General features: G+C 44.2%; 1 protein-coding gene across 2 annotated transcripts in view; it reads left to right on the top strand.

Moving 5' to 3' along the window:
• UNK (unk zinc finger) overlaps positions 1-16,451 on the top strand; it is an 874,631-nt gene that overhangs the window by 215,381 nt on the left and 642,799 nt on the right. Inside the window, exons 1-3 of one of the 2 annotated variants that reach the window (XM_044084967.1) lie at positions 10,918-11,049; positions 11,132-11,221; positions 11,303-11,391. In XM_044084967.1, the coding sequence (XP_043940902.1) occupies positions 11,306-11,391 (86 nt within the window). In that variant the 5' untranslated portion in view covers positions 10,918-11,049; positions 11,132-11,221; positions 11,303-11,305. Of the gene's footprint in view, positions 1-10,839; positions 11,050-11,131; positions 11,222-11,302; positions 11,392-16,451 lie in introns of those variants that run through there. The other variant, XM_044084965.1, reaches the window with a different exon arrangement.

Below are 16,451 nucleotides of genomic sequence, written 5' to 3'. Positions count from 1 at the left end.
TATTGCCATCATCCTGGCAGATAGATTCAGTGCAAACTTCAACCCCCTCTCACCCCCAAAAGGGCCCACAACAATATCGGAAAAGTGTAGTGTCCCGGAAATCACAGACGCACAGGTGAAAACAGCCCTTTCAAAAGCCAAAAGCACAGCATCAGTGGGGTCAGATGGTGTCCCAGGCTGTGTCTTGCACAAACTACAGAACTAACTAACCACCCACCTAAACACACTGTTCACCCTCAGCCTCTCCACAGGCTATGTGCCCATAGAATGGCACACAGCAACGGTTATTCCACTCCACAAAGGAGGGGCCACAACTGACCCTGGTAACTATTCCCCCCATAAGCCTAACTAGGCTGGTCTGCAAGGCTATGGAGCGCATCATCATGGAACTCATTAACAAAGACATTGGGAACCTCCAAACCCTTGACCCGACCCAGTTCGCCTTTAAGGGCAGATCATGCCTACTAAACCTGGTTGACTTCTTCGAGACAGTCACCAAGGCCATAGATCAGGGGAAGGTAGTTCACACAGCCTACCTTGACCTCGCCAAGGCTTTTGACACCATTCCCCACTCGGGAATTATAGAAAAACTCACCAGCCTGAACATAAACCCCTACGTCATGAGATGGGTTGCCAACTGGCTTACAGACAGAACTCACACGGTAAGAATAGCGGGCTCCAGGTCCAACTCTAAACCAGTCACAAGTGGTGTCCCACAAGGCTCGGTCCTGGGAATCCTACTGCTCAGCATATACTTCTCAGAAGTACAGGCAACCACAGGAGGACTATTGCTAACCAAGTTCGCCGATGACTGCAAACTGGGAGCCATAACTGACTCTCCGGCTGACACGGACATTCTCCAAAAGGGCCTTACTGAGACGGACACCTGGTGTCAAAGTCATGGTCTCAAGCTAAATGCCAAAAAATGCATAGTCATCCCGTTTGGGAAAAACAAATCACCCATGAATTACCACATGGGTAGCAGCCCCCTTAATACAGAAGAGGTAATAAGAGATCTGGGGACCCAGGTAGATAGTAATCTCTCCTTCGACAATCATATTGCCAAAGTAGTTAGGAAATCCTTCTATGTAGCCCATCTAATTACTAAAGGGTTCGCATCTAGAAATAAAGAGGTTATAGGGCCCCTCTACTTGTAACTCATCAGACCCATCATAGAGTACAATGCCCCGTTTGGGATGTACCTCACAAGACACTTCCAACAGCTGGAAAGACCACAAAAGTACTTCACCAAGAGGATTACTGGCCTCAAACATATGTCCTATGCAGCCTGACTGGAAAAACTCCAGCTGTACTCAGTGGCATATCGCTTACTCAGAGGTGATCTCTGCCTGACTTGTAAAGCCATGTCCAACTCAGAATTGATGGACATGCTCCACCTAAAGAAATCCAAGTCACTGCGAGCCAGTCGCTCTAGTGAGCTAAACCTCGCCACAACAATAAATAGAACATGCTGGAGGGATAGATTCCTGTCACAGAGACTCCCCATGCTTTGGAACAAAATTCCTAACTACATTAGGCAGAGCTCCTCACTAACACTCTTCAAGAGAAATCTTGACGAGTGGATGGGTAACAGAAAATACACCCCATGAGATCACTTCATTGGCTCTTCTTGACAAAGGCTCAGTTAATCAATGGGGCGGCGGAAGCTGACGCACACTGGCTAGGCTGATAAATGCCCTCGGGCAGATAGCCAAGTACCTACCTGTGAACCTTTGAAACTAGACAAAGATTTTTCTTAGTGTAACAATGTATATTTTATGTTTGATTGTATTTAATTGAGTCATCAATTCAATTTTAACTTATTTCATTGTACGTTATTGCTAATTTAATTTGTATTTAGGGGAGGGTTGTTATAATTAAATGTTATTCTTCAGAAGTCCTTCTGTTTGTAACATGGGTCAAAAGTGCTTAATAAATTATGTTGTATGAATTTGTCCATGGGAAGTTAGAAGTTGTTATTCTTATGTGTCCGGGATAGCCGCTCATCTGTGTAAACATTGGCTCAAGGTGATTTGGTCACATTGACTAATGTTGATATGACACCCTGAACCCATGTAAAATGGAGAAAAGGGGAATGGTGACAGTGATGGCTGTGGTCGGTTTGACTTGCACACTTTTTGGGTTTAATTTAGTATTCCATTGTGTTTGCTGTTGCATCATGACTATTCCCTTTACCCACCGTTTCCATTTAAAGTACCATTCAGCAGTGACTACTGTACTTAATTAACCTTGCACAATCAAAATTACTCTTACTGTACTACCTTTGTGCAGTTTAAAAAATCAAGTAGTAATATTTTAACAGAAATTACAGTCCTGCAAGTGTCAAATAATATAAAGAACTAACTTTATTTTTGATAAATGGATACAACCACGAATGATATTTAAATTGCTCTATATAGCTTCCCCATGATAAATGATTGTCAACTACACAACAAGAATGTTTCAGTTTGGCTTTGGTAAAATCAGTTTCAGCTGTTTGCTGCTGTGTCTGACGGCACTTGTCAAAGCAGTGTATGTTATGTAATTTTTTAAATTTGTTGATGGTTGTGCAAGCAAGACATCATCAAAACATTCATGCTATATGTTGCAGCTGTGTTCAGCTTTGCTTTATGTCTAGCATTTCTTCTTTCTAGATTAAGTAAGTTGTAGCTCATACACAGGCATTCATAAAACCACTCAAAATGACATCTGAAGAAGATAAAATGCATGTATAAAATCATATGTCAAATAAGTCAAGTCCTAGACCCATCAAGCACCCACTAATGGTTCCACCCATCCTATGCTGGTTTTGTGGTTGTTTGTTGCCAGAGGGACTGCAGGTTTCTCTGACAAGCTGCTTTCCTCCATCAGTGCTGGTATGTACAACTGTGAATGCTGTATTTATCTATGCATAACCATTCTCTTTCTTTTACAGAAATTATACTTTTTTCCATAAACCTAAACAGCTGCAACCAGTACATAAAATGTTATTTTCCCATGGTCATAAATTATAAAGCAAGAATGTTTCATCTTAGCTTGGGGAAAATTGGTTTTAACTTTGTACTAAAGCTCCTGACACTGTTTGTTAAACAATGTAATTGATATTTTATAACTCAGGACAAAAATGTTATATGTATTTTCTCCGTGATTACCTTTTTTACTTACTTTGAATAATATCACTTTCAGTCATCTGGTAGTGCTTCTGAAGGTTCTGGAAGCAAAGTTGCATGGTGGACCAGTGGCATAAAGGAATAAAGCCCTTACTGTGCCCCCGGTGACCTGTGTTTGATTACTGGTACATGGAGGGGGTCTCAGGTGGAGGACGGAAATGACTGGCTGATTGTCTACTTAGCCACCTTAGGGAGAGGGAAGCAGCCCAAAGTCTTGCTGCAGTATGCAACATATGTGTCTGGCCAGCTATGGGCTACATGAATGATAGGGCCCTTAGGAGGTTACACATGCACAGAAGTGTGCACACATCTCCTAAGGGCAGTGACTGTGGATCTGCCAAGACTGACACAAGGGACTGGGAGTTAGGGCACACTACGTGGCATGCAGCGTCCTGATATCCTGACCAGCTCTGGACTAGGATCAGGTTGAGCCTGGTTAAAGCTAAGGTAGGTCTGTTAGACCCAGTGAATGAGGAGATGAGCTGGGGGATGCTGATGGTCGTCTTCTGGGGAGGGAACGTGGGGAAAAAGAACAAACTTCCCACAATCGTAAACTGCAAAGTAAGTGTGTGTTTCAGGTTTGCTTGGGAAAAAATTATTTCCTCTTCTTAGTACTTCTAACTCTGATTAAAGCTGGCTATGACCAATTAACTGCGAGACTGTGCAGTGTACAACATATATTTTAACAAAGACCATCCTCTTTTCAGCTGACTGCCTTTGTTTTCAGAATTTTTTTCTTTGAACAGCATGTTTGAGTTGTGATTCACATCAACAGAGAGTTACACTTAGGCCAAAGGACAAAAGCCACATAAATTAGTCTTGTTTTTTTGTGTCCAGACACATTCTAGACAAATGGACCACCTTGTACACAAGCCTAATCTGGCATTGCTAGTATATTTATATTGGAAATTATCCTAGACACAGCAACACACGTGTGTACTTGGCTAGGAGGACCTGGTCATTACATAAGGCTGCAACAGTTATTTCTTTTGCTTTAAATTAAGAAGAATGCTATATCTTTTTATGGAAGTGATGGACCAGTAACAAGACACACAGGATTTCTCTATAGTACATCTTGCACTGATGTTTGTTCCTCATTTCTTGCATTCCTTCCAGATCACTTTAAGATATGTCTGTTAAAATTTGTTTATCACTCGCTAATGTCTTTCTAGCATATTTCATAGGTTCATAGGTAGGTAGGTACTAGGCTATTGGCCCTAGGGCCTATATAAGCCTAGCTAAAGGTACCCTGACTTTCGCCACCCAAGAAAATTATTTTCCTGTGCCACTGTCGAGCAGGGTCACAGAAGTGATCCCCGGGGTGAATTTCCTGTCCCATCCAATCATCAAGATTTTTATTGAACAGTGCTAATGAGGAGCTTTGTTTGATATAGATAGGTAGTTTGTTCCAGAGTATGGAAAGTCTCTGGGACAAGAATCTATCCCTCCAGCATGTTCTGTTTATTGTGGTGACGATGTTTAGGTCCCTAGAGCGTGTAGCTCGTAGGGATTGGGATTTCTTTAAGTGGAGCATGTCTAAAAGCTCTGGGTTTGACATAGCTTTGTGTGTTAGGCAGAGATCGCCTCTGAGTAGGTGATATGCAATGGAGTAAAGCTGCAGTTTTTTGAGACTGTCTGCATAGGGCATCTCTTTGAGGCCAGTAATCCACTTTGTGAGGTATTTCTGTGGCCTTTCCAGTTGTTGTAGATGTCTTGTGAGGTACATACCAAAAGGGGCATTGTACTCTATAATGGGTCTAATGAGTGACGAGTAGAGGGGAACAATGACCTATTTTTTCCTGGATGAGAAACCTTTTGTGATGAGGTGTGCCACATAGAAGGATTTCCTGACTACTGTGGCGATGTGATTATCAAAGGAGAGACTACTGTCCACCTGTGTTCCAAGGTCTCTTATCACACTTTCGGTGTTAAGTGGACTATCACCTATGTGGTAGTTCATGGGGTACTGAGTTTTTACCAAAAGGAATGACAATGCACTTTTTGGCATTGAGCTTGAGGCCATAGCTTTGACACCAGGCATCTGTCTCAGCAAGGCCCTTTTGTAGGATGTCCACATCTTTTGGAGTTTTGATTATGGCTCCTAGTTTGCAGTCATCTGTGAACTTCGTTAGCCAAAGACCTTTTGTGTTGGCCTGTACTTCAGAGAAGTAGATACCAAACAGGAGAGGACCCAGGACTGAACCCTGTGGTACTCCACTTGTCACTGGTCTGAAGCTGGATTTGGAGTCTGCTACTTTCACAGTGTGGGTTCTGTCAGTGAGCCAGTTGGCAACCCATCTTGTGACATAGGGATTTATACCTAGTTTAGTAAGTTTATCTATAATTCCAGAGTGGGGGATGGTGTCAAAAGCCTTGGCAAGATCTACATAGGCTGTGTGAACCACCTTACCCTCATCTTCGACTTTGGTGACTGCTTCAAAGAAGTCTATCAGGTTTAGGAGACATGATCTGCCTTTTACAAACCCGAACTGGGTGGGGTCCCCAGTTTGGAGATTACCAATGTCATTGTTTATAAGTTCCATGATGATACGCTCCATAGCCTTGCAGACCAGGCTCGTTAGGCTAATGGGGCGGTAGTTTCCGGGGTCTGTGGTGGCTCCCCCTTTGTGGAGTGGGATAACTGTCGCTGTGCGCCATTCAGTGGGCACATAGCCTGAGGTGAGGCTATGATTGAACATGGTACTTAGGTGGGGTGCCAGTTCGTTCTGTAGTACATGTAGAACACAGCCTGGGATGTCGTCAGGTCCCATGGATGCTGTGTTCTTGGCTTTGGATAGTGTGTTTTTTACCTGTGCAGCCGTGATTACAGGAACTTTGCTTTCTTCTGGTTTAGAGATGTGCCCTTTAGGGGATGACAGAGGGGTAAAGATAGCACTGAACCTATCTGCCAGGATGTTGGCACTATCCATTGGTTCTGTATATTTAGTGCCATTGTGCTGTAACTCAGAGCAGATCTGAGTGTTGCCATTGAGATTCTTGACATAGCTATAGAATGCTTTGTGGTTGTCTTTAGAGTCAGTGGCAATTTTGTTTTCATAACTAGCTTTGGAGGATTTTATGAGGGATCTCAGCTTCTTACTGTAGCTGACCAGGGAGTTTCTCCAATCATGGGATTTTACTATTTTTTGCAAACAGTTTCTTTCTTCTGTTGTAAAGTTTGTTTATGGCAGGGGACCACCAGATTGGCTTCCTTTTTTTGGAGGATAGCATCTTGGTTCTGTTAGGGATTGCACGATCCATGCACTCATGTAAGTGCTTATAAAGTGCATTTGTGTAGGATTCAGCAGTCATACTTCTATTGTCCGTCAGCATGGGTGTCGTGAAGTTTGCCACTTCTGTCTTAAGAAGCGTGAAGTTGGCTTTGGAGAAATTTTTTACTGTGGTTTCCCTAATGGGGGGTGGGGGAGGGATGTGGATGTCTAGGGTGATTAGCTTATGGTCGGATCTGACCAACGAGGAATTGACCTCTGGTGTGGAGCACCATGTTGGTAATAACCGGGTCTAGGATATTGCTGCCCCTGGTGGGGGTGTAGATAAGTTGATCCATGGCATTGGAATTTATGAATTCCAGAAAACGTTGAGCACAAGAGTTGGTACATGAGTAGTTTTCCCAGTTAATGGTAGGGTAGTTGAAATCGCCCATTATTAGGGTGTTAGGTTGTACCCTAATATTTTCCAGTGTATTAAGAAATGAGTAGTGGGGATCCTGGGGCATGTTGTGGGATCTGTAGCAAGCTACAATTTGGATTGCAGTCTTGCTCAGAGTTAGTTGCACTTGGATAATCTCTGATGCATTATGCTGAACAACTAGCCTGGAGGTGTGGATAACCTTAATGAATATGGACACGCCTCCGCCTTTAGTGTTTCGGTCCAGGTTAGGTGGCCGAAAGGTGTGGTATGAATTATAGCCTGGTAATGCAGGGGTGCTCTCTGGAGCCTTGAACCAGGTCTCTGTCACTGCACAGATGTCGATGTTCTCCATTTTAAGGAGTGCCTCGAGAGAGTGCATTTTGAGGTTTAGACTTCTAGCATTGAGTAGCAATACCCTCAGATTCTTCTTGCCTGTATCTGTTAGGGTGGTGAATTTGTCATTTGAACCTTGCCTAAAAAAGGCACTATAGGGGTGGCTAGAACCTTAGCCAGTGTCCAGAATCCCAGGGGCGACAGGTGCAGGCCGTCTCTGGCAAAGCATCGTGGCTTGTCTATCATGTCATCCCAGGCAGACAGATACTGAATCCCCTTAGAATGACACCAGAAACTTAGCCAATTGTTGAAGTCAATCATTTTGTCCTTGTAGTGTGGTATCATTCTGGGTGATGGCAGGATGTTACTCAGGGCTAGGGTCATACCTGCCTGGGCTACAAGATCGGACAACTCCTCCATGTCCCTTTTCACGTAGTCCAAAGAGGTACGTCTCAGGTCATTCACACCAACATGGACAATGACAGAGTCATATTTGTACTTGTTGTGGAGTGACCTGAGTGCATGCGTTATGTGGCAGATCCTGGCACCCGACAGGCAGCTGACAGTAACTTTCTCCTTGTTTAGCCTGGTGAGTAGAACATCAGTGTGCCTGACTATAGAGTCACCTATGACTAGTGTTTTGGGTACGTTGTTATGCCTTATGGGCTGTGGTTGAGTGGCACACTGAGTTTGTGGGCTATGTGTCATTTGGGTTGGGTTGGGGGGGGTGGAGGTTGCTTGTGTTTCTGCTTTGGAGGTCCCTGTTGCTTGGGCAGGTTTTTACTGAGAGCCTCCGCGAATGTAGTTGTGTGTTTTGTGTTCCTGTGTGTGTGTTTTGCTGGTGTAGGTTTTGAGGGACTATGTGCTGAGTGTGGTGTGGTGCAAGTGTTTACCTTCTCCTCTTGACTGTCTGGTCCAGTCTTGGGTGAAGAGAGCTTTGCTTCCAGTTTGGCTATATAAGTGCATCTCTCACAGGTTGTAGTGTTGGGTGGTAGGAGGAGAGGGTTGTCTGTGTACGAGGCAATTACTGCATTGCCCCAAGATGCCCAGATTCATCAGGTAGACAGGAGAAAACACTGGGGGCTGACCCTTAGACATACCTGGATAGGTGCTTGTTTGTTAAGTACTAGAAACTGTTTTCCTCTAGACAGTCAGGAAAGTTGAGTGCTGTAGTAATTTGTAGCTTATTTAGTGCTTACAATAAGTTATGAACAAGTGCTGAAACAAAAAACTGGCTAGTTCTAAGAAACAAAATTAAGCTAGAAGGCTTCCCTCCAACACAGAAAGGCTCGAGCCCTAGAAGCCTAGATATAGTCCTGGATACCACAAATCTATAGCCAGGTTAGACTACCCACAGGAAAGGCAGGAAACAAGCTTAGAAAAAGTTTTTTTTTTTTTTTTAGTGGAAAGAGAGAAAGGAGTAGCAGAAACTAAGCTGATTGGCCTTCTCAAATGTTCTCCCTGTACTGGGTAGAATGAGGTAATGACACTAGACTGGGAGGAGGGTCCCAGATCAAATTTACACTAGGGGCGGGCAACTGCAAAGCCACCAACTTTAAAAACACTATACCAGGAGGGTGGGAAACAAACTGCAGAAATGTGTAGTCCTTGTCAAAGTCTGATGCTTCTTATTTATTGGAATTAGTATAACTCCTTTGCTACTTGCCACTTTTTCTTTGGAAAATGTTTTGGTGTAAATGTATAAATATGTAAGTGTGTGCATGTGTGTTTTTGCGTATTATGTGTATATGCATATACTAAGAAAGCGTTAAAAGAAAAATCTAAATCTTGAGACCATAATAACAAAAGGCCAAAATGCTAAAGACCACAAAGTTGAAAAATCTCAAATTTTGAACCTCTGTATAGGTTTATATGTTGAAAATCTTGAATATTGAATATTTTACTAGTGTGGACCCAGGAATAATTGCTACCACAGATCCTGATAGAATGTTGCAAACTAGACTGCTGCCAGTGGTGGTGCTTGCTGACCTTCAAGCTAAACATTAAATATGTTTGCTTGGATTGCTGTCTGCATATAGTTAATAACTTGGACAAGTAATCCTAATAATGTGCTTTATTGACTTTTTGCACAAGTTTTGGTGACCCAGCCCCCCCCCGACAGTGAGTTAAGTTTATCTTTGTCTCTACCTTAGTGCACTCTCATTGGTTACATCTTCCTAACAGTTGCTTTTATAGATTTTGTGTGTTTTTTAAATGTGAATGAAAACAAATGACAACATTCACCCAGTGTAAATAACCTTCTTATAGTGAGTTCCACCGACTGTCCCTCTCTTCATCTTTTGTTTGCTTTAATTTTCAAATACAAGAAATCCTGCCTTAAGTCAGACAACTGCTTTCCTTATTCTACCATCGTCTGTCTTAGTATGTCTCTCATAACCCTCATCTCCATTTAAAGACCACAGCGTATCGTAAAGCTTTCTGTGTTGAGTGCTGCATGATTTAAAAGCTGCCGGTATCTCATTTAGTTGCCCCAGACCAGAGAACTTTTCATGGCAACGGTAATCCTTTTTGTCCTGTAAGCTAAAGCAGACGTGTGTACTCCTCAGTGTTCATTCCTAGACAGGAGCACACGATGCAAGAACTGCATGGCATCCCATTTGATTCTCTACATTTTTACTTTATGATAAAGCAATTTTTTTTTCTTGTTAGATGTGTTGACTAACACCAAACTTTCTGTTGCCTTTGCATTATGGTGAGGTTGGTTATTGAATTAAATTTCAGACTTTGTGTCACAATAATCATCTCTCTGAATTTAATCTGCAACTGTTACCCAGCATTGTTTTAGGATTTTTTTTACTACCGTCTGAAGCATTCAGACCTGACCTGCCAAACGCCCTATAAAACCCTGTTCATTTCTCCTTTGGGATGAAAACTGGCCCATTCAGCCAGCATGAGAGCCTTACAGCCCATTTGTGCATGACATGGGCAAGACCCTCCCAAGCCCATAAATTCCCCCTGCAGGGTGATGTTCAGGTCCCTTCACCAAATTACCTCCCAGTGGCGACCAGTAACTGTGCTAGTGTTGCTGCCTGGGGAGGTCGCTTGCATTTCCCTCCATTTAGTTGCACTTCTCCCTGGCTTATGTGCAGTGTGTAGTTGGTCTGCTCCAAAAGCTACTGTTGATGTTTTCCTGCATTCCCGTAGAGACCAGCAGTGCAGCAGGTGAACCTGCCATGCCCCCAACCCCTGCAGAGATGGGCAAGTTGATCACGACTGGTTGCTTCTAAGCTCCCTGTTCCAGTCCTAGTTCAGTGATATGGGTCTTGGGGCTTTATTCTTTTATATCACTGGTCTGTGGATAGTGTTGAAATTTTAATATGGTGTAAAATCTTCAGATTTTGCTATTATTTTCAGTGTGTATATTTTTGTTTTCACTTAAGTAGCTTTTAGGTATCTGATACATTTTACATGTACTGCACGAATATGTTTCTGTTGCATTTTTTCCCCCTCAGTAAAGTGCTCAGGGTTGGTAAGAATAAGCAGGATGACCCTGCTTATGGATCAGGTGATGTGCCTTTTCAGAGGAGGCAAATTGAAAACTTTGACCAGTGTATAGGTGCATGTGAAGAATAAAAATTTAATCAGAAAAATTGTTTCATGTAAATGCCATTTAGTCCGATTTCTTAAATTTTGTGTGCTCTTAACATTAATTTTTTTCTTGTAGATATTTAAAAGAATTCCGCACTGAGCATTGTGCACTTTTTGCGCAGCACAAATGCACCCAACACCGCCCTTTCACCTGCTTTCACTGGCACTTTGTAAACCAGCGCCGCAGAAGGCCTGTGCGTCGTCGTGATGGCACCTTCAACTACAGTCATGATATCTATTGCACAAAATATGATGAGACAACCGGACTTTGTCCAGATGGGGATGAGTAAGTAGTAAGGCAGTCTGATTTCTGTCTTCTTGATTTGGATGAATTATTTTTTAATCTAAGTTTTTCTGTGTCTCTTCAGAACTTGGAAGAATTATCTTTGACTCTGAAAGCATGTTCTGGTTGTTGACTCCTGGTGGAGTGAAACATTTGGGACTACACTTGCAGCAAAGTATAAACTGCTTCTGAATTTTAGATGTTTATTTTTGATGAGTATACTTTAACAATTTGAACAGCATTTTTTGTGCTTCAGCTGATGTTTAACAAACAAACAAAACCAGAAGTAGCAGAACTGAAGGACCAAATTGGTAAACAACAAATACAGCAACAACAAAACCATAGGTATGTGTTTTTTCATGTTTTGTACTTGGATTTGAAAAAGAGTTGGATTACTCGAAAACGCTTATCCTGGTTATTAAAGATTTTATTTGCACTCTGCCATGGTGGATTATTTGGGTTTTGTTGCTGCTGCATTTGATGTTTAAAGTCATTTGTGTTCTGTATGAATAAAGATATGCATAAACAGTTGACGTGTTACTCCAACTTTGTAACTTTGTTATTCATGTATCTTATTTATGTACATGTGCTTTTCAGCCAGCTGTATAAATCATGGAAGATTTAAGTAATATGAACAAGTAGTGCCTTGAGGTACTCAGATGTGGTTAATTGGAGTTATATGACGGTTGACAGACTTAAAGTATTTTATCTCTTAGTCCTCCTGTTGATTTCTGAACACTAACAGCAGAGCCACACTGTAGTTACTTCGTCATAGGGTTTTGTTCAGGACTACCACCATGGGTAACTCTGGGTGTCATACTATTACCCTTACTGGGTAACTCGAGGTGTCATACTATTGCCCTTACCGTTTTTCTTGTGAGCATTTGTGCCATCTTCCTGGCTGGCAGCCATCCCACAACAATAATACTGTCCTTTTGACAATATTGCTCATACTTGTCAAGAAAAGTACCAGAAGTTTTTGTAAGGATGGCCTCCTGGGTATTGGTGTTAAAATCCTAGTCTCTGATTATTTATCCTCTAGCTACTAAGGTCAAAAATGATAGGTATTGTATCATGTATGTTAATGATACTGAGAGAAACTCTGGAATCCATGTTTCCTCCTTACTCCTTCTGAAATGCAGGGGCCAAAGAGTAGCCCACTTGACTCTCCTACCCTAGATTCCCAGACTTCAAACCTGTGCTTACACTGTAATGTCTTTTAAACATTGGGATTGTGGAATCCTGGCTGAACTGTTGAATGATAAATATGAGGTAACCTGTCTGGTTGTACTTGCTTTAAGGATAATTTCAAACATTTTAAAGGAGAGTGGTCTTCCTGCATGTAAAAGGTAGTATTATTGTTTTGACATGTATCTGCAGCCCCCCCCCCCCAAAAAAAAAAAAATAAATAACTTCCCTGATAGAGCTGGAATGTGCTGTTAGTAGAACTCAGTCCTAACAGTAACCTTATAATGTGAGAGTGTTCAGTCTCGCCATTTGTTCTTACACCTGGGTTCGGAGCCGATCCTCGGCTCCGTGTCGGCCGCTTGGCAAAGCTCTGCATCGAGAAGAAGCTTGAGACCAACCTAACTCCCACAATCCCCCTCTGCCTTTACCTCAGATCTAGTTTGCCGCTGCAACGTTCGCATCATATTTGATGAGCTCGGACCACCTCAAAGCTAAGATTTATTATTTCTTATATTTTGGATAAAAATATTTCTCTTTAAAGTTGACTGTGTGTGTGTGAGTAGTGTATCGAGGGTTTCTCGGTTCCGTATATAGTATTTATATACTTTCTTAGAGTTTATTCGCTCGGGGCCTACCCCACCATTTAACTTTTACTGGATTGACTACAGGATTTGACTTACTTACAGGATTTGACAATTTTTTACTGGATTTGACTTTTTGTACTGGCTTTTCTATTATACCTGGATTTGACTTTGTTAACATGTCTGAAAAGGCTAAATCAGGCTTCAAAAGGTGCCAATGTGGACAGAAAATGTCCGTCACAGATAATCATAGTTCCTGCGTCTACTGTCTTGGCCCTCTCCATCTGCAGGAAGACTGTTCCATCTGCCATTCTTTCAGTGGAAGGGTCATGACAGATAGGCGCAGGAAACTTATGGATAGGGGCCTTTTGAAGCCTGCATTCCAAGAGGCTCTGGATGCATCAGACCAGGCATCTAAATCCTCGAAGGAATTGAAGACGTCGGAGCCCATGTCATCGGCTCCGAGCTCTTCATTTAAAGTTCGATCACCGGTTCCACAGGCTTCGGGGCCGAGTGTTGAACTTTTGTCAGTTACCGAGCCTCGAGTCTTGGAACCGGTGACGGAGCTTCCTCCTCCTGTACTTTTGAGGTCGGCTCCGTCTTCGATTCCTTCGACGCATTCTTCAAGGCCCCTCTCCGACACCGATGTAGACCGCGTGGTGCAGAAATTGATGGAGAATACGGCCTTATCCAAGCTCATCTCTGTCTCCTCTCAGTTGGTGTCGAGACTCGAAGGCCTTCCCTTATCTCCACCTGTTCCTCCTCCGAGGCCTATCCAGTCTTCGGAGCCGGGAGAGGCTGATCTGTTGATTGTGGAGCCCTCGGTGCCGGAACTGTCTTTTCTCGGTCGGCACCGTTCACCTCGACTCCGTCGGATCCAGTACCGGAGTCTCGGAGCCGAAGATCCATCCTTGGATCGTGGACTGAGAGTCGAACCGATATTTTGGTTCCGACTCTCCCTCTCGGAGCCTCGGCTCGGATCGACTCGGCTCCGTCTTCGGGGTCGATGCCATCGGTGCCTGTCTCGGGGATTCCTTCAATTTCTTCGGAACCTGGGGATGCCTCGACTCGGGACCTGGGGGCTTTCGATCTCATGAGGAAGGTGTTGTCTACTCAGACAACCACTTCAGCAGAGACAGCTTCTCCTTCCCATAAAGGTCCGTTATCCTCCTCTGCACCCACGGCTACATCTAAGCGTCGAGCACCAGTGTCTCAGCCACCCCTTGAGGGTGCCCCCTCTTCCTCGGAGGCTTCATCAGATGCCCCCACCGAAGAAGTTCCGAGGAAAAGATTGTGTAAGAGGAGACACTTGGATTCTCCACAGGAATCCATGACATCGGACACTGACTTGGATGAGTCAGAAGGGTCCCCTAAATCACCCTCAGAGGATGTCCCCTTTTCTGACATCCTGGAGATCCTAAAACAGAGAGGTGATTGGCAAGCCCTACCCCCTTCTGAGGATGAGTCAGTCTTGCTGAAGGCATTCGGTGCTTGCCCTTCCTCCTCTTGGGTTACTCCGCCCTTCGATGAATTGATGGAATTGATTGCTCGGAGGGCGTGGGAGGCACCTGACCCTAGAAAGCCTAATAAATATATTACAGCCCCCCAAGACAAGGCTTATCTAACAAAGGGAGTTCCAGTGGACGCTATGGTGGTGGCAGCGGCCACAAAAAAGGAGATGTCTGAATCTTCCTCATCTGTCCATCCGCCTAACAGAGATTCTAGGACTATGGACAGGTATGGGAAGCGCATTTTTAGTTCAGCGGCTTTTTCTATGCGATCCCTGAACTATTTGACCCATTTTACACGTTTACAGAGGGATCTAATCAAAGAGTTGGGAGATACCCTCCAGGGTACTACAGATGCTGCTGTCTCGGAGAAAGTTACAGCACATCTCAATGCCCTTACATCTATTGCAAACTCGTCCATGAGGCTGATCTCATACGCAGCCGAAGGGTCGAGTAGGGCAGCGGCTTCAGCGATTGCTCTTCGTAGACAATCCTGGATGCGCTTATGTTCCTTTGCGGAAGCCTTCAAGTCTTCCTTTACTAACGCCCCATTTGACGGTGCCACTCTCTTTGGCCCAAAAGTAAAGGAGACCCTTACCCGGTGTGAGCAAGAGGGAAAGACTCTGTCTGCTGTCGGAGTCCGTTTTTCCACCCCATCCAGACCGTACCCCAAAGGGCAAACGTGGTGGGAAAATGTGGTTTCGAAAACCCCAAGGCTCTTTCCCAGGCACACAGGGTGATGCCCCCTCTAGAGGCAGTGGAGGGGGCAGAGGTGGAAGACATCACCCTGGCGGCAGAGGGGGTCCGCAAAACCAAGGTGACAGGGATACACTCCCTGGGAAACCTTTCCAGCACTCCTGAGAGGAGGCCCGGCTGTCCTGCTCTGGAGGCAGTCGGGGGTCGTTTAGCTTTATACCCTCAGGCCTGGCAAAGTCTTACATCAGACAATTGGGTAAAAAGCATTGTTACCAGAGGTTACAGAATTCCTTTCCTGTTGCCCCCAATTCCTCAAAAAAGACTCCCAGATGTTCCGCCCCATCTGCGAGGCCATGCAGCTATAGAAATTTCAAAGCTGCTAGAAAAAAGAGTCATCCAACCAGTCCCAGCGGACCAGAGAGGATTCGGAACTTACTCAAGGTTCTTTTTAGTTCCAAAAAAGACAGGGGACTGGAGGCCAATTCTGGACCTAAGCAAACTCAATACCTTCATCAAGAAAGAAAAGTTCCGGATGGTCACGCTTCAATCGATCCTTCCATTCTTACAGAAGGACGACTGGATGTGCTCAATAGATCTAAAGGACGCATACTACCACATCAAAATGGCCAGGGCGTCCAGGGATCACTTGCGCTTCCGGCTGGGAGCCAGTCACTTTCAGTTTCGAGCCCTGCCCTTTGGTCTGACCTCAGCCCCCAGGGTTTTCACCAAATGTATGGCAGTGGTAGCGTCTCACCTGAGGCGCCTGGGATTCCAGGTGTTTCCGTATCTGGACGACTGGCTCCTTTCTGCCACCACCGGCCGACTGATTCAGGCCAGGGATTACACACTTCAACTCTGTGTTCATCTCGGAATTTCCGTAAATTTCGAAAAATCTTTACTACAGCCATCACAGCATATCTCATTCATAGGAGCAGAATTGGATACGCGTTGCTTAATCCTAAGACTTCCTCCAGAAAGGATAGCCTCCCTACAAAACCATATATCTCTTCTTCTATTATCCAGAAAATCCCCAGCAAAACTGGTTCTGAAGGTTTTGGGTCTCATGACAGCTTCTCTCATTGCGATACCCTTGGGAAGACTGCACATGAGAGTTCTTCAATGGCTAGTGTTTGCACAATGGTCATTCCAACACTTATCCCTGACGCACGAAATCCACATCACAAACATATGCAAATCACATCTGGCTTGGTGGCTTCAGACTTGCAATCTTTCCAGCGGAAGACCATTTGTGCTACCCACGCCGACAGCTACGGTGACCACGGACGCTTCCCTGATAGGGTGGGGGGGCATCTTTCAGGGACAGACAGTCCAAGGCGAATGGTCCAATTTGGAGTACAACCTGCACATCAATGTTCTAGAGTTGAGGGCAGTGTTTCTAGCGTTGCAACACTTTGCTCCCCTCCTTCCTCTA

The sequence above is a fragment of the Protopterus annectens genome, chromosome 10.part0 (genome assembly GCF_019279795.1).
Source record: "Protopterus annectens isolate FY-2018-M chromosome 10.part0, PAN1.0, whole genome shotgun sequence".
NCBI classification, from domain to species: Eukaryota; Metazoa; Chordata; order Ceratodontiformes; family Protopteridae; genus Protopterus; species Protopterus annectens.
This window is presented reverse-complemented; position numbering and strand designations above follow the sequence as displayed.